General features: G+C 38.1%; 2 protein-coding genes across 2 annotated transcripts; one reads left to right on the plus strand and one right to left on the minus strand.

Moving 5' to 3' along the window:
• Nucleotides 1-10362: 10362 nt before the first annotated feature.
• LOC129237834 (chromatin assembly factor 1 subunit A-B) lies at nt 10363-15291 on the plus strand. Its single transcript, XM_054872786.1, has 4 exons — nt 10363-11276; nt 11891-13190; nt 13250-13422; nt 13518-15291. Exons 1-4 carry the CDS (start codon nt 10485-10487, stop codon nt 14880-14882), a joined length of 3630 nt encoding a protein of 1209 aa, XP_054728761.1. The 5' UTR covers nt 10363-10484; the 3' UTR covers nt 14883-15291.
• LOC129237835 (uncharacterized) lies at nt 15226-16070 on the minus strand. The gene has a single exon (XM_054872787.1). It carries the CDS (start codon nt 15935-15937, stop codon nt 15371-15373), a length of 567 nt encoding a protein of 188 aa, XP_054728762.1. The 5' UTR covers nt 15938-16070; the 3' UTR covers nt 15226-15370.
• Nucleotides 16071-21997: the final 5927 nt, after the last annotated feature.

Consider the following 21997-nt stretch of genomic DNA (forward strand, 5'->3'; position numbering starts at 1 on the left):
CTCCGCTCCTCAAGCGTGTAATGCTGCGCACGACTCATCTATTAAAGAAATTCATATTAGTTATTAGTTATTAAATGCACTATCAAATTCGCTACTTACGCATATTCAATATTTTTCACTTACTTAAGGGGTGAAGTTTAGTCAGAGGCCCGAAAAAATTATGATTTTCACGAATTTTGTTTTGCTACTTAATTAATTTATTTAACAAAAATAAAAACATAGCATAAAAACATCATGTTTTAACTTGACTTCACCAAAATTTCAAAAAAAAAATTAATAATTGCAAAAGTTATCGCTGTTTGTGTGAAGCCCGTTTCTCCAGAAGTCCCTTGCGGTGAACATCACAAGTCCTTGCAGATTCATCTAAAACCAATCGGACAAGAAAAATTAGTTTTATTAATAGATAATCTTGTGCCTGATCGAAACTTTTTTTTTTTCAAAATGAACAAAATGGCGGCCTCAGAAAATTTTTTCCAGATTTAAAAAAAAAAAACCAACAGTTAATTGTTAAAAAAAAATCGAAATTTTTCAAAAAAAAAAATCCTTCGATCAGGCACAAGTTTTTTATGTTTTTCAAAAGCTGTATAAATTTTATTGAAATCTACGTAGCGGTTTTTAAGTTACAGTGTTCACCAGTTTGAAAAACATAGTTTTGAGAAAAACGCATTTAAAGTTTTGCTATCGGCTCCGGAGCGGCCGAGCGCCCTTTGTTAATTGTTGAATAACTTGAAAAGTATTTGTCGGATTCACTTCAAATTTTTACACAATATTTTTAAAACATTATACTTTAAGAAAATGCAAAAAAAAATCGATTTTTTGAAAATTCTGACTACCCCTAACCCCTTAATAAAAATACAAGAGCTAGATGGTACGTATGTGTGTATTTTAGTGGCCATGCAAAATTACACTTAATGAAAATAACCGTATCCAACCAATAACGTAACTTAATATAATTTAAAGGTCTGTTCATGAAGCAAATAATTTGTAACAGTTGCCAAAAATTATCAAGTTTCGCTCTCCAAGTATCCAAAAACCTTGCAAAGTAGGGGAAAGTGAGAGAGTAAAATTACATGCATTTTGAGGGCAAGTAAGTTTTTACTGAATACATTTTTACTTGTAAGAATTTGCAGCTGATAGCAAAGTAAAAATACTTATAAATTAAAATTTGCGAATTAAATCAAAATTCTAAATTTAAATAAAAGTTGTAGATATTAGAAATTTATAAAGTTTATTTGAAGTCATATACTATATGTATGTATGTATTATATTAAATAGGAATCGGCCAATGATATATGGGTATGTACTTCTGAACCACAGCCTCTAGTCACCGATGCTGCCGAAATACAAATCGTTGAATGTATCTTTTGCATTTCATGCTTGTGCTTCTTGGTTAATAACTAATTTTTCAATACATATTATATACCTATATGTATAGTGTACATTCGTACATAAACGGAAGCCAGAAAAAAACTGAAAAAAAGCTGCAATCGCCACAACAATACAACTGCTAATTATTCATGCTTGTTCTTCAGGTGGCAACGAAATAAAACCATGTGATGCTAAGCTCGTTATTTTGCATTTCATTTACTGTTACTGATTTTGCGTTAATGTATTTTTTTATATTTTTTTCTCTTTGAGAGCGAATTCTCAGAATTGAAATTACTGTACAAGTTTTACATGAACAGACCTAATATATATAAATTCACTCAGTAATGTCAATTGCAAAAAAACGGAAAATTTCTATAATATGTTAGGTCTCAATTTTGCCTAACGGCACAAGGAAATCAATAGATAAAGACAGCGTACGTATTTTAATGCTCTCATGGGCACATCGTTCTTACGCCATTTCCAGGAACTTCTTGTTTTACAATTCATGAGTTTTATGAGGGAACCAGTTTTCTAGATCTGTATTAAAGTCAACATAACTCGGTGAAGAAAGTTTTGCAAAGACCGAAACAAATGATAGACTGAGTGTACACGATCAGGACTATGGGATGGATGAACCATAATTTTGCAGGCAAACACTCTCGGATTCTGCTGCGTCATCAAAAATGTATGTGGCCACGATAAGCTTTGCTTCTAACCATAGACAATGTTGATGACAACACTTAATGAAACATCAGCCTAGGCAGGACATAGTGAAACTGCAGCTAAAACTCAACAAAAGTAGCAACAACAGCCACAACTGTTACTCTAGTATTCCGGCATTTTATTACCGAGCCTTTTTTTAGACTATCTAATATTATATGATTTATAAATACTGTACAATAACGATCGACAGACATACATACTATAATATGGCATAGAATATATACACCAATTTTTCTAAAAATTACAATCAAGCGCGACTTCGAAAGCTCCAAAAGTTAATTTCGCCTAGCAGCGTTTTTTATACATTAAAGAAATAATGGCATCTAACTAATTTATTATTAACCACGAAGTAGAGAGTCATTCTTAATTATTATCAACGCAACATTTAGAAAACGTCAATTAATAAATGAATAATAGCAACAACACGACACGTTCGACTCTCGTTTATAGTACTCGTATAGCAGTTTTAATAGGACTATGAATAAGTTCGTGCGGTTTTACTACAGATGTCGCAACTTAATTATTATTCCATCGATCCACATTTCCAAACATTCATTGGAGAGCTACTGTCGTAAGGCACAAACGTCAGTATAAGTTTTTTATTTGAAGCGTAAACAACAATATTTTTACCACACTTGAAAATGTCGAATTTCGTGCCAAATAATGTGTTTTTGCGGGGAATTCTTCTTCATTATTTTAATATGAAGAAAAAAGCAGCCGAAAGTCATCGTATCTTGGTGGAAGTTTATGGTGAGCATGCTCTAGCTGAGCGAACGTGCCAGAAGTGGTTTGCACGCTTTAAAAGTGGTGATTTTGGCTTGGAAGACGAAGAACGCGAGGGTGCGCCGCCAAAGTTCATGGATACCGAATTGGAGGAATTGCTCGATCAAGATCCGGCTCAAACGCAAGAAGAGGTTGCAAAAACTTTGGGAGTTGATCAATCAACCATTTCCAAACGTTTAAAAGCCATGGGAATGATCCGAAAGGTAGGCCATTGGGTGCCGTATGAATTGAAGCCAAGAGACGTTGAACGCCGTTTTATGGCATGCGAACAACTGCTTCAACGGCACAAAAGAAAGGGTTTTTTGCATCGAATTGTGACTGGCGATGAAAAGTGGGTCCATTACGACAATCCAAAACGTCGGGCAACGTATGGATACCCTGGCCATGCTTCAACATCGACGTCGGCGCAGAATATTCATGGCCTGAAGGTTATGCTGTGTATCTGGTGGGACCAGCTGGGTGTTGTGTATTATGAGCTACTGAAACCGAATGAAACGATTACGGGGGATGTCTACCGACGACAATTGATGCGTTTGAGCCGAGCACTGCGAGAAAAACGGCCGCAATACGCCGATAGACACGACAAAATTATTTTGCAACATGACAATGCTCGGCCACATGTTGCACAAGTGGTCAAATTTGTAACCATTTTACGTCAATAAAGTTTCAAATTTCGAAAAAAAACCGCACGAACTTATTCATATTAGTTATACTCGTATGAGTCCCCACGCAAGAATACGATTCTCGCACTCTCTTGCATATACATATGCGGTAGCAAGGTGAATTGATTATTCATACTTCTTGATATGGTAGGATTGCAATTGGGGAAGGTGAGCATTTCCAGTTGCTCTGAGCGCCGTAGAAAAAAAAACTTTGTTTATCACAAAATGAGCTTCACCATTTTATTTTATCTTTTTTGCTCTATGTAGCATAAACTCGCATACTTTCATCCCGATCACTTGTTGATGATGCCCAGTTTAGATATAATATGTATGTATGTATGTATGTTCTTTGGAAAGTGTGAAACGCCAAGCGTTTTTAGTTAGTTTTGTAATTTATTTGCAAAATTCTTAATACAAATGTACGTACTTGTACTGTAAGTAGTGGCAGTGCCAATGTCAAATGATAATACATAATCTTAGTAAAAGTAGAAACAACTCTAAATGAAAAATGTCCTTGTCACACATCCTCCAATAATATTTAATTGTGATCAATTTTACTTTTACTATGATTATATTTTATCTTTTGCTGGGATTTATTTTTGCGGGAATTCGAATTTTTTTCAAAAATGTATTTAGTTTACAATTTTTGTTTGTGTGACGTCGAAAGTAACGATTTGCTATTGCATATCTTAAGTTTTATAGTTAATATTATTTTTTATAATATTTTATACGCTTCTTTAAGGTATTTAAATTTTTTTGTTTTTGTAGGCAGCAAGAATAAATATCATATTTAATTAGGCGTTGTACTCATACGTTATTCACTAAAAGTCATATTAAACAAAGCAAGGCTCTCATGCACAACTAATTATGAAAATTATTTTAATTTTAATTGTAAGCGAAAAGTAAAAAGTAAAAAGTAAAATTACACAGAATTTCAATTATACGTTGTATATACATTACATATGTACATATATACCTAAAATGAAATAAATAAAAAACTATGGCATTAAATAAAAATTATATGGAGTGTGTGAGTGCATTTTAATTAAATAATTTGTCTGCCTTATGTGGTTCTTTTTTTGTGTTGAGTCGAAAATGTCCCTAATGTCGACCATTTTACGATAATGATTTCAGGTAGCTTTCGAAATGTGGCAAGCTCCATGCATTTTTTCCAACAATCTGACATATTGGAAATAGTTTTAAGTAAGACTGGCGACATAAAATGTTTCCCTAGCTGACTTCCAGTGAAAGCTTGATTACATTCGGTTAAGTGGAAGTTATTGCGTCTAAAGTGTCAGTATGTTTGTGTTATTGGTATAAAAATGAGTTACGAACAAAGTGCTAATGTCAAATTTTGTTTTAAAATCGGTAAATCGTTTACCGAAACATTTGAATTGATGAATAAAGTTTATGGCGATGATTGTCTATCTCGTGCCAGAGTTCATGAGTGGTTTACACGTTTCAGAGATGGTTGTAAGGACATATGTAAATGACAATGAACATATAGGCCGCCCAAAATCAATAATCACCGAAAACTCCATCGAAATGGTTCGTAAATTTATCAAAAATGAACCAAAATCATCATTGAAATTCATGGAATCGGAGTTGAATATCTCCAAAGTATCGATTTATCGCATAACTGATCATTTACGAAAGGTCTGTGCACGTTTCATTCCGCACAAATTAGCTGAGGGCCAAAAATTGCTTAGAATTCAACATACGAAAGACCTCATTAAAAAGGCGAGATGAGACGAGAACTTCCTTTACAACATTGTAGCTGGTGATGAAACGTGGTGTTTCCAACATGAACCTGAAACTAAGCGTCAAAGTGCCGAATGAAAGGCCACAGACCAGCCACCACCCAAAAAAATCGTGTTTGAAGAAGTTAGAAATCAAGTCGATGCTCATTTGTTTATACGATTCCAAGGGAATTGTCCACAAGGAGTTCGTGCCAACGGGCCAAACCGACAATGCAATTTCCTATTTTGGCGTTTTGAAGCGGTTGTTGCATCGCAATCGTCGAATTCACCCTGAATACAGCGAAGGAGGATGCTGCCGCTCATTGTATGATAATTCACCATCTCATAGATCCACTCTTGTGACTGATTTTTTGATTATATATCGCATTTTAACCATCAATCACTCACCGTATTCGCCTGATATGGCTCCCTGTGACTCCTACCTATTCGAAAAATTGCATTTGGCCATGAAAAGGAAACGTTTTGCGTCCATAGAGGTCATCCAAAAGACTTGTACTGACATCCTGAAAGACATTCTGGTGAATGACCTGAAACACTCTTTCGGAAAACTTTTACATCGCGCATAACAGTGTAGGCTAGAGAGGACTATTTTGAATAAATAAACTCGAAGTTATCAGAACAAAGCTCTCGTTGTTTCTATTTTAGCTCAGTCTTGTTTATTTTGCACTTCACCTTGTATATTCAATGAAATTCAAAAGCAATAATCAAAAATAATTAAAGTTATTAAAAACCGAATTATTTTTTTAGCTACTTTTATTTATTTCTGTAATAATTATTATTTCATTTAATGAAGGTTAGATATACATATACGCTGATCTGAATAGATCTCACATAGATCACAAGAGTCCATAGTGTTACCAGTGTTGTTGGAGTCGTGTTAAACACGATTCGTGATACATGCCTTGGCGAGTTTTAATTAACAGTTTAAACTTGTGTCAGCGATATCTTTCAGAGATGAGAAGTATACCGATCCCAAGCAGTTGTAACGAGTTCTGCTTAGAGCAGGGCTATGGATAAGAAAGTGTTCTAACGTATCCCTTTCTTCTTCGCATAAATTGCACGCATCGTTCTGGACCAATCCTGTTTTAGCTGCGTCATATGGGTGAAAAATGTCCCGTCATTACTCCAACCAATATTTTACATTCCTTCCTTGGGAGTAATAAAATAAAGTTGGTTGTTTTCGTGTTGCAAGTTCGTAGAATTATTTTGTTTTAATAACAGCTTGAATATCGATGAAGATGTTTGTGCGAGTGTCGAGGGGAGGGAATTCCAACGCTAATTCAGCTGTTTTAGTCACAAAATAGATCTCTTGAATTATGCTGCAGTAATTAGGAAGCATGCAAGACTTTTGGAAATCAAACTGCGGACAAAAGACAAACGCTCCTACTCCTTCCATCTTTTTGGACCGATCTATAAAGAAATTTTATACGTAGTAATCGGACTCTAAGCCCTTCTGCCATCCATTGTACTCTACTACAAAACCAGTGTGACCAAAAAACCGTTGTGAGAATTGACCAGTCAGTCACCTTCAGTCTTTGGATTCGTATTTGATTGCCACTGTTGTAGATGTTAAAATGTTAACAGTTAAAATGCACAAAAAAAAAAAAAAAAAAATAATACGCGCTCATGAAGTTGTTGCGGATGACATTGGTGCTTCCAAGTATATGTACTTTGATCGGCTGTTTGCAACCTGCTTTATCGACTGTAAGTATTAAATTAAATGCCAACAAAGGCCTCTTCTTTTCGCCAAGACTTAGCAAGTGGCGAATAGATGAAGCAAATGGTACAAATGAACATATGTCGCCAATGCGGGAAGAGAGCCGCCTTAAATTACATGTGTTGGTAAGGCAGTGCGTCTAATGAGCTATAGTCATACTCACTAGCGGCAAATCTTACTCGATAACTTTGTTGTTGCTTTCGCATGCAAATTTTTCGTCAAGTTAATCGAGTGTAGAGAGAACAAGCGGGGAAGTGGTGAATAGAAGAGGCCTACTTTAAGAATTCTGAAAACGAACAAAAATTGTTTGCTCTAATATTGTTGCTAAAATGTCGAACAATTGCATCGCGTCCCAGAAGATTTCATCTCAGCAAAGGCAAATATTTTCTATGGAATGCTTCTTCTTCAGAAATATACATTTTTCTCAAAAATAAAAAAGATATTTTTTCTGTAGACCTTTTTTTAACTGATTTGCACAATTGTGGCAATTACCGCGGGATTTGTCTTCTAAATATCGCCTTTGCTAGAACCTAAGTGTATTGTGTGAAAGGCTGAAGCCCACCATGAACCAACTGATTGGACCTTATCAGTGTGGCTTTACACCTCGAAAGTCTACCACCGACCAAATATTCACAATACGCCAAATCTTGGAGAAGACCCATGAAAGGAGAATCGACACACACCATCTTTTCGTCGACTTCAAAGCTGCATTCGACAGTACGGAAAGGAGTTACCTGTATGCCGCGATGTCTGAATTTGGTATCCCCACAAAACTAATACGGCTATGCAAGATGACGTTGCTTAATACCAGCAGCCCCATCAAAATTGGAGAGGACCTCTCTGAGCCGTTTCATACCAAACGAGGTTTCAGACAGGGTGACTCGCTGTCGTGTGTCTTCTTTAACCTGATGTTGGAGAGCATCGTACGAGCCGCAGAACTTAATCGCTCAGGCACAATTTTTTATAAGAGCGTACAATTGTTGGCGTATGCCGATGATATTGACATTATCGGCCTTAACAACCGCGCTGTTAGTTCTGCCTTTTCCAAACTGGTTAAAGGGCGAATGGTTCTCGTGGTCAACGAGGACAAAACGAAGTACCTCCTGTCAGTCATCAAACAAACAGTCGACGCACTCGCGTATCGGCACCCACGCCACTGTTGACAGTTATGATTTCGAGGTTGTAAAAGACTTCGTTTATTTAGAAACCAGCATTAACACAGATAACAATGTCAGCCTGGAAATCCAACGTAGAATCTCACTTGCCCACAAGTGCTACTTTGGACAAAGTAGGCAAAAAAATAGTAACGACGAACAAAACTAACACTCTACAAGGCTCTCATCATGCCTGTCCTAACGTATGACGCAGAAGCGTGGACGATAACAACATCCGATGAAGCGATGCTTGGAGTGTTTGACAGAAAGATTCTGCGCAAGATTTGGACCTTTGCACGTTGGGAACGGCGAATATCACAGGACATAGCCCAGCAAATAAAGATCCAGCGGCTACGCTGGCTGGGTCATGTCGGCCGAATGGATACAAACACTCCGACCCGGAAAGTATTTGATGCGGTACCAGCTGGTGGTAGCAGAGGACGAGGAAGGCCTCCTCTGCGTTGGAAAGATCAGGTGGAGAAGGACTTGGCTTCACTTGGTGTGTCCAACTGACGCCGGTTAGAACGAGAAAGAAAGGACTGGCGCGCTTTGTTAAACTCTGCTAAAATCGCGTAAGTGGTTATCGCGTCAACTAAGAAGAAGAAGAAGATTGGCACAATCCTATCGACCGGAACAAAATTGCAGTGACACATCGAGTAACTGCTTGATGGGTACTGATCAACTAATTCACTTCCGGCGGAAAATTCGGTCGGTTAAACACAATTGCCACAAAGACGGTAAACACTATTGCGGCCGACGGGACGGTTTTCAGCTGCCATTTTGTGGTTACAATAAATATAATTTTGTAGTGAAATAATTTCGTTTGCTATATTTCAAGGAGCTTTCATTAAAGGTGGTGGCACTAGAACAACAACAATGTTCTGTACATTTGATTGTCAAAGCAAAGTATTGAGAAACCAGAAAACAAATAATGAGTTCGCCTTGTTTCTGCTGATTTACAAACACCGCCTTTAATAGACTCGCCTTGCTATATTTGTAAAGCAACTCGTTGAAGCTCATTGTTACAAAAAAATTCTTTCTAAATTATAGATATTTTGTGGGTTTTCTTGTACAAATCAAATAAATATTTGCTTGTTAATTACCTACTATTGCTTGTAAACAAAAAATTGTCATCAAGTGACCAGAAAAACAACTCTGATCCTTCAACCCGGCGGAGAAAATAGAAATGAATGTAGTTATTTCCCCTCCAGCAACAAAACCGTCCACACCACAATTCGGTGCAATTTCATGCGAATGAATGTATTTTAATTTTGGCAGGAGGTACCCGTCAGCTCGTTAACTGCTGTCCCCTGCAATTCTGTTTAGCACATTAATGAAGATGATTCTAGTTGTTGTTGTTGTAGCAGTAATACAGACCCCGTCAGTGTTAGGTCGTCTTCGTCTAACTCATCTAAAGGTAAGCCCAGGAATCATGCTGTTTCGACAGGTTGGGTCCAGAAAGAGAGGGGTGTTAGATGAATAGGTTTTAAGGGCCATGTGAAAAGGTGGTTAGTGTCGTGCGGGGACCTTCACATGCCGGAGATGATTCTAGTCTAATAGGTGTGTCAATGTGTCACAATTTTGTATCGCGCAAACTTTTATTATATCAAATTAAATGCAGAAAATAAATGGAATTTAAATTAATTGAGTATATTCAAAGGCGCCCTTATATTTTTGATAAAAGCTTGAAAGAGTAGAGAAAAGACTAGACTTAACCAAGTTGTCCTGAATATGCGTCCTGCCGTCTACGACTACCATAAATTCTATAAAAACCCTCTTTCGCCTCAATAAGCATTAGTTTTTATTTCACAATCAACAAAACCCTATTTATACCCAACGAAACATAGCATTTGCCTTTAGACGACAACATCTGTTTTTCTTTTTGTTTATATGCAGCAGAACTTTCATTGTGCCACCACGGTACGTCATGTCAAAAGCGCTGCCGCAACGGACTCATTGTGACAGCCCTATAACTGAACTCAGAAATTCACATTCAAATTTATATTTTAGTATTCCTGCATCCATACATTTACTAAGAAGTATATACACTTTTTATAGAAATTTAATATGTATTTTATACAATATAATTTTTAAGAGGTTTAAAAGAACTTACGACTTTTGCTTATTGACACCTACAATCAGCTGACACTTTGCAATGATTTTCGCATCCAACTTCATGGTGTGTATTGGCGCGCTTTTTGTTTTCATTCGCGCACGATTTGACATTTTAAAAGCGCTGTGTAGGGTTTTCTTGTGTTTAATTGCATAGCTTTTATAAATTTTAATATTTAAAGGGTTCGGAATAATTTGTTAAGGTATGCAAAAGTCAGCGGTGAAAACGCCTACTACCAATAAAGGGGAAGGCAGTGCTGCAAAGAAGTTGAGCGGAAAAAAACTTGTGCAGGCGCGGCTGCCATTTAAAATAATATCATCAAGCCTCACCCCGGCTGCTGGAGTGTCTGTGCTCTCCAAGGGTACAACAACGCCTGCACAAGATGGGCGGAAACGCAGGTTGTCGTTTGAAGCTGAAGATAAAATAGAAACAGAAAAAGATGAGTCTGATGCGTTGCGTGGACGTTCGACTAGCAAAGAAAACTTGAGCGCAAAGAAAAAGAAAACAACAGATAAAGATGATGATATTATATTGTTGGATGATGATGATATCTTGGAAGAGGATGACGACAAGAAGGAAGAGTCGAAGAAGGATGATCTGAATATTATAAAACAAAAGCTGAACAAAAATATGGCAGTAGCATCTCCAAATACAACCAAATCAAAAGCATCAATTGGACATAGCGGAGTGAACTCACCAAACACACCAAAAACAAGAGGAGCCAAAGCGAAGGAGATCGGTACACCCGAAAATTCTAATGCGAAAACTGGTACACCCGGAAGTGCGAAAAATAAATCCAGCAGTAAAGCAGGTGGAAGTGCAACAAAAGTGCAAATAAAATTGCCACTTGGCAGTGCTAAGAGTAATAAACGGAAAAAAACTAAGGTAGAAGTAGAGTGCGTTGACGCCGAACTCGTTATTTCCAGCGATGAAAATGATGCAAATCCAAAAAAGCGGCAAAAATTAGAAAGCACCTCAGAGAAACGTGCTGAACAGGTATGTGTAAATACTTTAGTTGCATTGTTTATGCATCAGATAGGTTAGCTACATATGTATATGCCCCAAAAAATGAGATTACATTTATTGTTCGTTCATCATATCAGGGCGTAATACTGTAGGAAAACCAAAATGGTATTCACCGGCATAATTAGGGATAGGAAACCTGTACATAGAAACGACTATTGTATGAATGATACTGCAGAAAATTAAATACACTTTTTGAAGGCCCGAACATGGAATTGTGTGATGTACATTTTCTTGTTCAATGTGCTCACACACCAAATGATAACCCGCGCACAGACGGACGACGCTCACTGATATCCAATAGTTTGTATAGAATGTTCTCTGTTATTCCTACAATGACACCTAAATTAGTCGCTTCCTACGAAGGTTCATGCTATCTGAACTATCCATATTTAATCATATACTTCTCCCACAGCATGTATCCACCCAAACTTTCAGAAACTATTTTATATATTGTATAATTTTACAGCAATAACAACAGAATAGTATCGGGCGTGTGACAGCACGCTTTTCTTGAATGATGTATATATCCCACTGCTAAAGCATTTTTGGCATATTAACCTATAAAGTCTACTTTTTTTATACAGGTTGAAAAAGTAATTAATTTGACTGCGGGGCTCAGTGACGCAGACACAGAGGAAAATGCGAATGGTTTGGTTCTTGAAATTGGTGGAAATGAAACAGATGTTGCCGATTCAGAGTTAGACAGCAGAAGTAGCTCTATAAATATTAACTCGAAAGGCACACCATCGAAAAGGGGTACTCATACCCAAGTTAATAATGATATTGCCAATAAAAATGAAGAATCTAATTCGGTAAAATCTCAAACCACACCTCAACATTCAAAGGAACTGCGAAAAAGGGGCGGCGATAAACAAAATCAGCGTTCAGATGATTCTCCAGCAAAGAGTAATAAAAATGTTATTTCGAGTTCCAAAACTAAAGTGGAACCGGCTAAAGCTGAAGGGGGACAATGTCGGAATATAAAAACATTGCCGACAGAAGAAACTAAACCAAAAGAAGGTGTCAATCAAAAGTCTATGGATACACCTATAATTATAAAGGATTCTTTAGGCTCCGAAAGTTCTTCATCTTCCAGTAATGAATCCAAACCGCACGGTGAGAAAAGTGGTCCTAAAATGATTGTTACTCCAAAAATCAGCAGGGAAGATGCAAATACGACATCAAAGAAAAATCTCACACCGAAGCAGATAAAATTAATGGAACAACGACGTAAGGCACGTGAAGAGAAGGAATCTCGGTTGCAAGAAGAAAAAATGCAAAAGCAACGGGAGAAAGAAGCGAAAGAATTGGCAAAGAAGCGAGAGCGAGAGGAGCGCGACGAGCAACGTCGTAAAGAACGAGAGGAGAAAGATGAGCAAAAGCGTAAGGAACGCGAAGAAAAGGAACGGAAGCGGCTGGCAGAGCTTGAAGTGAAAAACGAAGAAAAACGGAAACGTAATGAAGCAAAAGAGGAAGAGTTGCGTAAAAAGGAAGAGGAGCGAAAACGGAAAGAAGGTGCAGATTTGAAAGCTAAGAAAGAAGCTGAAGCTTTTCAAAAGTTCTTCAAAGCAAAACGCACATTAAATGCAGATGGTGATGCGAGTCAGCTGCAGGCACATCAAGACGAAGGTTATGATCCGGAAACCCTCGCTTTTCGTCCATTTGAGGTGAAAGGTGACATGAAATTAGCGCCTTTATGTCGCAAACAGTTATCTCCAGAGTGTAGGCAACAACTCGACACATGTGTAGGCGCGCGCACGGATTCCATGCCACAAAGTCAGGATTTGTATCTGGTGGAGCTGAGAAATGGTAAAATAACACCTGGCAAATGGAGACGTATATCAGTAGACACAAAAGCATCCGAAGATGATATCCAAATCATAGGTTATTATAAATTGTTTTTATCATATCGGTGACCCACTACTTTGCTGTTATTTTTGCAGATGATGATCTAGATCGGGCTGGCCTGGCAATTGTTGAAGAGACACATGCACCAATTGAACACTTCCGAGCCAAGTTTTACAAATTCCATGAGAATCGTAGACCACCATATTACGGTACATGGAGGAAACGAACGAGCGTTATCAAATCCAGGCGTCCCTTTGCGCAAGATACGGTACGTGTTACTTATTCTATATTAATCGAATAGCCATATTTGTACTATATTTTTGAAACAATATACAATACATACATATATGTTTCCTTTTCCAGAAGTGGTTTGACTACGAAGTTGATTCTGATCTCGAGTGGGAAGAGGAAGAGCCTGGCGAGTCGTTGGACGGCAGTGATGACGAAAAAGAAAAAGAGTCAGAGGATGACGACTACGAGGTCGACAACGAATGGTTTGTGCCACATGGCCATCTGAGTGAAGAAGAACTTCAAAATGAAGACGAAATTCTCGATGCAAATACACGCGAAGCTCAAAAGGCAAAATTGCAAGTTTTGCAGCAAGAGTTTGCACAGGAAATGAAAAAGAAAACCGAAAAAATTAAGCCGCGTCTTATCGGCTGCATTTGGGCAGATGAAAATGGCAATCAGCCCGCATTGTGCCCGAAAATTATCTGGGATACCTTAAACAGCCGTGCAATGTTATGTGAAGTTCCACCTCTATTAGAAGATCCCGAAGTCCCAGAGAAGAGTGAAATCGGCTCACCAACTTCTAACCGAAATGAGAAAACAGTGGAAAAGGTGAAGCCCATAAAAATAACCGAAATAATGTTGAAGGATTTGGTACGCCTAGTACATGGCAATCACCATTCCAAAAACTTCTTAATAAAAGAGTTTATAGCTTACTTGGAAGCTAACGAGGAATCTATAAAGAATGGCGAAGTTCGTGGACCGGTGAAATCGTTAGTAAGAGAAAAAATCGACGATTTCGCAGAATGGACAATTACAGAGTCAGATAATTTGTTACAAAATAGTAAGAAAAAAAATAAAAAACGTTTGTGCTGGATCGTATCTGCTGATGTATTAAAGAAAATGGATCTGGAAAATCTGGGATTGCGCAACACTTGGAAATATACGTTGCAACCAAGATCAGCAAACGAGGAAACCACAAAGGTTGAGGTTGAAGTTGAAACACAAAAAGAAACTGTCACAGAGGCGACAAAAACAGTGGCTAATGACGAGGAAAAGGAAAGCAAACTCGAAGGAAAGCCGAAAGCGAAAACAGCTAAAAATAAACAAGCCGGTCATCATCACAAAGGTAGAAAGGACAAAAGTAATTTTGAATTGACGAAGTTCGCAAAGTTGTTGCCAGCGAAGAAATCTCCTAAAATTACATCGGCTTCAGAGACAAAGAAACAAGATTTAAAAGCCGCATCTGGTGAGAGCAAACCAGTGGCGAAATCAGCAACTCTAATGCCCACAGAACCGGCTGCTAAGGTTAAAAAGCGAGTGCCGCTACTGATGTCTGTGGCGCGTGGACAACATATATCGCAGCCCGTAAAGAATGCGCTCATTAGTGAATTCTTACAGAAAAGCTCCGCCGAAAACGGGGCGAGTTCTAGCAAAAAAGCAGATGTTCCTCCTACGACCATTTCAAAAGAAGTCAGCGAAGTTGTCGAAGTCGACTAGGCTGCTTGTAGTGATTAATTTAGTTTTATTTTAATTTTACTATTGTACTCTCACATGTACCGTTTACCCTGTCACTTTACCACGTTCTTGCGTACATACATATTCCAACGTACGAATACTTAGTGTAAGTAATGTATTTAGTGTAGCATTTAGAGTCCAACAACATAAATAATAAGAGCATTTGTCAAGGACGTTTGTGTAATGTAACTACGAAGTATCCAAGTTAATGTTCTCAATCAAATACTTAGCTCAGAAAAATATTACTTCATCTGTTAAAGTGGTTAGTTTACTAAATTACTAAAAACTATTTTTAGTTTCCATATAAGGACATGATCAGATAGCGTAAAAAGTTGTATTTTCTTTATGTTGTTAACGCGAAATACATACATATGAGTTAAATCGAAAATAATTCTGCTTAAAGTCCATAAATTGTTTTCAGTAGAGAAATACATCCGGTCAAATTTGAATCGAATTTCCTTGGCTGCATTTTAACCAGTTCTCGCTGAAAGGTTTGGGCCCTCAAATCGGCGAAACCATTTGAACTTCATTAAGTGTGTATGAAACCACAAGCCACCCAGATACAAAATAATCCGAGGTTTCTCTCCAGATCTTCTGTCGGCTTCTACAAAGACCACATCACCTGCGAGCACCGCATGCATCAAATGGACTACTCCGGTAACGATGCCAGTTATAGCCTGAAATTTTGAGTAACCAAAAAATGGATGTTCCGCAGCTTCCTCGATTATTTCCACACCCTTTAAATGAATTAAATATAGATCCTTTTCTGCATGATACATGGTAAGTATGGCCGTTAACGTGTAACCAAAGCATGCGAAACCATTCCAAATCATTTCGCTGACCAATGTCGGATCGTGATCCATGCAAATATTTAAACAGCCAAAAAAACTAATGCAAGTGAACACAGAAAATATAGTGATGTATACATATAAATCTTGAGAGACGGCCACATTTAGAAATCCTTCAATTTGTATCCCCATACAAAGGCAGCCCAGGCAACCTTCAACCAATTTGAAACAAAACCAGATGCTACGCATTTTCTTGTTTATGCTAAAACGTTTTCAGAGAACCAGCCAATTCGATTTGTTTACGCAATGAAAGTTTTCCGATTACTTTTATAGTCATTTATATGACAAATTAATTATACAGTAAATTCCATGATTCAATTATTGTATAATATTATAATATAATTGAATCATGAGTAAATTCTACAAAATAAAAAAGTATTTACTGATGCATATGGATTTATATTTGAAAAAAAAAATACCTACAGTGTGAACAAGTGGTTCTCAACTGGGCTTTTGAAGAACTAGCAATTGGAGATCACATGGTACGGAATCATACCAAGCCAAGGACTGTTACTCTTGCTTGGCAGTGCACTACTACTACAACAACCAAAACCATAAGTCGGTTGAGTTCATATGTAAAAGTTAAGACTTTGCCTGGCACAAATATTGTTTGATTTGCAATGGTGGACTTTTGTAGTCTTTTATATAGATTCCGGTGGTTCGAGGGCGAAACAGGATGAATGTGAATCTTTTATATCTAGCTGCATATAGGCTAGGCTTAAAATTTTTTTTCTATATGGTCGAGATATTTTTGGTCAAGAACAGCACCATCTAGCTATACAATTAAGAGTTCTATAGAGTTGTTGTTGTTGTAGCAGCATAAACATCCCCCATACATATACGAGGAATGTTGCTGAGGTGACAGTCTATGGCTGGATATAAGTCCGGGTCGTTCCGGTTACGTAGAACCGACTGTCGTGGGAACGAGTTCTATAGAGTCTTTAATGCTGATTGTAAACGTGGAAAAGTTATTTGACGAGAATTAAAAAGATAACAAAAATCAAAGGTGAAATTTTCAAAGCCAAAAGTACCTGTAATCACCCGTTCAAAATACTAATTAAGCCATTGTAATTAAAAAAAATTTTATTTTATGTAGGTTGGGTTAGGTTAGTCTGGTTGGCATTAAGCCACGCATAGACCTTTTGGTCCCTAGCAATACCAGATGGCGACCGCCCTCTATGAATACTGAAAGTAGACATCATGTAGGATGGAATCTCCCAGACCCTCATACAATGGGGTTCCCAGGCATTTTAAACGCGTTTTTAATAATGCCAGGCAGGCGCACAGAAGGTGTTCTAAAGTTTCCTCAACATCCTCTGCATTTCCTGCATTTATCCGTATTAGCAATCGCTATGTTGTTGTTGTTGTAGCAGTATCTTCAAGCTGTCAGTGTAGTGTAGTTACCGATCGTCTTCGTCTAGCTCATCTAACGGTAGGCCCAGGAAACTGGCTGTTTCGACGGGTTGGGTCCAGAGGGAGAGGGGTGTTAGATGAGTGGGTTTTATAGGGCATGTGAAAAGGTGGTTAGTGTCGTGCGGGGTGCCTTCACATGCCCGACATATGTTTGGTATTTTGGGGGTCGATTCTGAATAGGTAGGAGTTTAACCTGCTACAGTATCCAGAACGTAATTGTGCCAAAGTTACGCGGGACTCTCGGGGAAGCTGGAGCTCTTCGTCTGCGATAGGTGGTGGTTGGACTCCGATAACGGCATTCGGGCGTCGGGAGCTTAAGAAGGTGGTAAGGGTCTCCCGATGAATGTCGTTTATGGCCTGTCTGATCCTGGAGTGGTCTGTCAGTTTTTTCCTGGAACTCGTCCACGTAATTAAGGATATGTCTCCTGATGTGGCTGGGAGGTGGCTCAGGCACAAGCAGGTGTCTGCATGGGTGAGGCCTGCGGTAACACCCTAGCAGAAACTGCTTGCCGAGCATTTTGTTGTGCTCCTTTGCAGGGAGCATGTGAGCCTCGCCGTGCAGGTGTTGGATTGCGGACATCAGGAGACATCCTGTCGCGGTCCTAATAGCAGTATTTTGGCAGGTCTGGAGCTTCGTGCACTGCGTATCACTGATTCCAGGCGACCAGACAGGCGCAGCATAGTTTAGATCCGGTCGGCCTATTGCTTTGAAAGTCGACAGCAACATTTCTTTGTCTTTGCCCCCAGTGCTGCCGGCAAGCGACTTGAGGACCTTGTTGCGATTCTGTGCTCTCGTTGCAATAGCGGTTGTGTGCGCTGAGAAGGAGAGCAAGCTGTCAAAGGTGACTCCCAATATTCTTGGGTTATTTACCGTCGGTATTGGGGTATCATCGACGTGCACCTGAAGTTAGCAATCCCTATCTTGTACGCATGTGCAGCCAATAGATTATGACCTGTCAGCATACCTATGATAGTTCTGCAGTCCTTTCGGGAGAGCGTAAGTACGAATTGAGTCAGTTTTTTCTCGTTAGTTCTACACATAACTTTTGCTGTTTTGCATGTGGTCAGGTTAGTCCACCTAGCTTCCACTAGTTTTTCCATGTAGTCGTCCATTTCGTTGTATATTACATTTAACGGTTTTAGTATGTCGTTGTCTTGTTCCAATGTTAGTCTAACAGCACTTTTTGCTATCTCATCTACTATTTCGTTCCCCATAATGCCTTTGTGACCAGGTACCCAATAGATATGCAGCCTTATGTTTGCGGCTAGCCTTTCTATGGCCTCCCTACTCCGTTGAACATTTTTCGACTTACACAATACAATATGAGCTGATTGCTTTTATTGCTGCTTGGCTGTCCACGTATATATTAATTATTAAATTCTTTCTGGTTCTTGTGTAGACTAGCTCCGCGGCTTTCCCCACAGCAAAAACTTCCGCTTGGAAAATATTGTTGTTGTTGTTGTAGCAGCAAAAACATTCCCCATACATATATGAGGAATGCTGCTAAAGTGACAGTCCTTGGCCGGATATAAATCCGGGTCGTTCCGGTAACGTAGAACCGACTGCCGTGGGAACCTTGGAAAATACTGCTCTGGTCTGGCAGCTTGATAGACTGCCTAATACCTAGTTTTGAGCAGTAAATGCCCACTACCACTCCGTCTAACGTTTTAGAGCCGCCTGTGTAGGTAAAAACTCCTATGGCCAGACTTTATGCCTTTGTGCCATCCCTCCTCTTCAATTTTAGTACGAAACCTTATCTCCCAATTAAAGTACGGAGTCATGTAGTCTGTGCAACCTGAACTCATCTTTCCTATTGAGCTATGTCCGAAGGTTCTACAGGTGAATACTCCAGCAACCACTAACCTCCCCGCGGATATCGCTGGCAGATTTTCCTCCATAAGGTCAATGGTTGGCATGCTAAGTATCATTTCCAGCGCCACCGTTGGTGTGGTTTTCATCGCTCCTGTTATGCACAGAACAGCGAGTCGCTGAATCCTTTCCAGTGGCCTCATCGCTGAACTCCATAAGTTTTCGTGAGCACTTTTCACAGAGCGTCGATTTTCGTAATACAATTGTACGGTTTGTAAACGTTGTTGAGCCGGAAGTTCTTCCATGATGAAATGCCAGCGGATGCTGAAAAAAAAATTATATATTTATAGTAGTTTGACAGCAGTCGCGCGTAATCTGTCAAAAAAACCCCCTATGGGAAAAAGGACCTCCAATCTGATCAGCCTTTACATTGTTGTGCAGAATAAAAGCAACAAATCTAGTTTCATCAAAGTTGTTGCTATATTTGTTTAAAGAAAAACTTCTACGAATTTAACATCAAGTGCATATATGTTATGGCCTAATTGAAAAATCGAGAACTTAAGCTCCTCTGTCCCTGTGATAGTCTTTAATCAACTTCGATGTGTGTCTCAGGTCGTTGTCGTGCTGAAGTACTACAGATGCTTTCCGTTTCAATTCAACCGGGCTATTCGGGTCACGTTCTTCGATTTCGATGTAACTCAAATATGTTGCTCTCTGGTCAAAATAATGAGACACGTATTTTTTTGTTCGCCCGAAAAAATTGTTTTTCAAGAGTAATCGGCAATTTTGTTCTTCGGCTCAAAATCGATTTTTTTCCATTATATAAGAATTTTTTTTTTTTTTTAAATGCTCATAACTTAGTCAAAATGAACCGATTTTAATGACTCTGGGTTCAAAATGATCGTCATTACTTACCCGAATGACTTCATGTAGAAACAATTGCAAAAAAGTAGTTGAACATTTTTTATTTTCCAAAAAATAAAAAGTGCGAAACAGGTTTTTTACTCAAAAATTCATTACTCAAAAATAACTCATTTTAGCTACTGGGCATTCAGCTCAATTCAAGTTTGAGGTGTCCTCTTGATTTGGAAAAAGTTATAAAAAAAAAAAAATACACTTTTTGAAATATTGAATTTCGAAAAAATCTCAATTTTTTTTCTTTTTTGCTAAATAAAAAATTTTCAACAACTTTTTTGCAATTGTTTCTACATTAAGTCACTCCTGTAAGTAATGGCGATCATTTTGAACCCAGAATTATTAAAATCGGTTCATTTTTCACTAAGTTATGAGCATTTAAAAAAAAAAATTTTTCTTGTATAATTAAAAAAAATCGATTTTGAGCCGAAAAACAAAATAGCCGATAACTCTTGAAAAAAATTTTTTTCGGGCGAACAAAAAAATACGTGTCTCATTATTTTGACTAGAGAGCAACATATTTGAGTTACAACGAAATCGAAGAACATGACCCGAATAGCCCGGTTGAATTGAAATGGAAAGCATCTACAACAAAGCGGCATATTTCATTACATCATTATTAATTTATATGAAAATCTGACCATTATGGCATCTATTTTTAAAAAAGGGGCCCCGCCTCTTTCTGAAAAACGCGTCCACACTATAATTTCGCCACCTGAATCAAGAAGTTTACCTTTACTAAGCCGGAAGGAATTAACCTTAATATGGTTTTTTCTTTTGATTCATCGCTAAACAAAACTGTTTTCGACATGTATTATAAATAGTCCAATTTTAATGTATTCTCACCGAATTCAGTCTGCAAAATAAATATCAATAACTTTCTTTCTGCACAATAAAAAAAGTGTAATAAGCCACTTCACCCAGTTACTTTTTTATAGACAAAAGTTTTTTCGCTGGTCTGTAACTACTCAAACTACTACTTTGTTTTCGTCTGCTAATAGTTTACGCCCTAGTTTTTATTTTACTTTTTATTTTTATTTAAATGGCGGGATGAAAATCCACAAAACGCCCGGGTATTCCACCGTCCGTGAGATCACTGGTGTGTAAGGAAATGCTAAAATTCAAAGTTAGCTGATTCCATAAACGAAAGCGAAATTACTGTTTATCTTTCATTTGCATGTGATTACCCTTATTTAAAGTCATTATAACTAGTTGACGAATAGTTTACGTTTACTCCTTATTGGATTAAGCCTGACACAATGAAAAACTTGGTGTGTGTAAGAGTTTACCTCGCCGCACTCACACAGCTCTGAACCGAGGGCTGTAATCATGTCACTGCCGTCACAGGTGTGGTCAACCAATATTCTGTTGATAGAGTAAGTGCGGGTATTGTGGTATAGGCGGGTAATGTGGTATAGCAGCTTTATTCGAAAACTAAAGACGTGGAAATAATGGGACCAAGTTAGATATTTCGGCATTCTCAGAATCTTAATAAAGCGTGATTTGATTTGTGTTTTGCAAGGCATGCAGTGAGTCAGTTGTAAAAAAATCGAGTGGTTGTGTGGTTGGCATTTTTTTGTGCTCAGTGGAAAATTTCTGGCAAATTAAAATCCTGTGCTTTAAACTGCATTTATTCATCGGGAAGTAATAAGTGAGTTTAATACTAGTATATGCTTCAATATTTTTGTATATTTGGTCGATATTTAATTATTCAAAATTTGTTCAAACTTTAATGCGGCTATTGTGGTATAGGTAAAGGCGGCTAAAGTGGTATAGTGTATATTACCCTCTCGATCAAAAAAATGCCGAAGAAAGGTGAAATACGAAAATGGAGAGCAGAGGATATAAAAAAAGCTATCCAAGCGGTTAGAAAAGGTGAAATGGGTATTCTCTTGGCTTCCAAAGACATTCAGTGTCCTCCATACCACTCTGCAGCGCATTTCAAGAAGCGAGAAGTCCATCGAGGAGCTGTTGACAACTAAACTTCGCCGGGCTCCGATTTTAACAGCGGAAATTGGAAATGATTTAGTTAAATATTTACTAGAAATGGAGTCAAGGTACTGGGGATTAACACGCGCAGACGTGCGGTCATTGTGTTATCAAATTGCCAC

The sequence above is a fragment of the Anastrepha obliqua genome, chromosome 2 (assembly GCF_027943255.1).
Source record: "Anastrepha obliqua isolate idAnaObli1 chromosome 2, idAnaObli1_1.0, whole genome shotgun sequence".
Taxonomy (NCBI): domain Eukaryota; kingdom Metazoa; phylum Arthropoda; class Insecta; order Diptera; family Tephritidae; genus Anastrepha; species Anastrepha obliqua.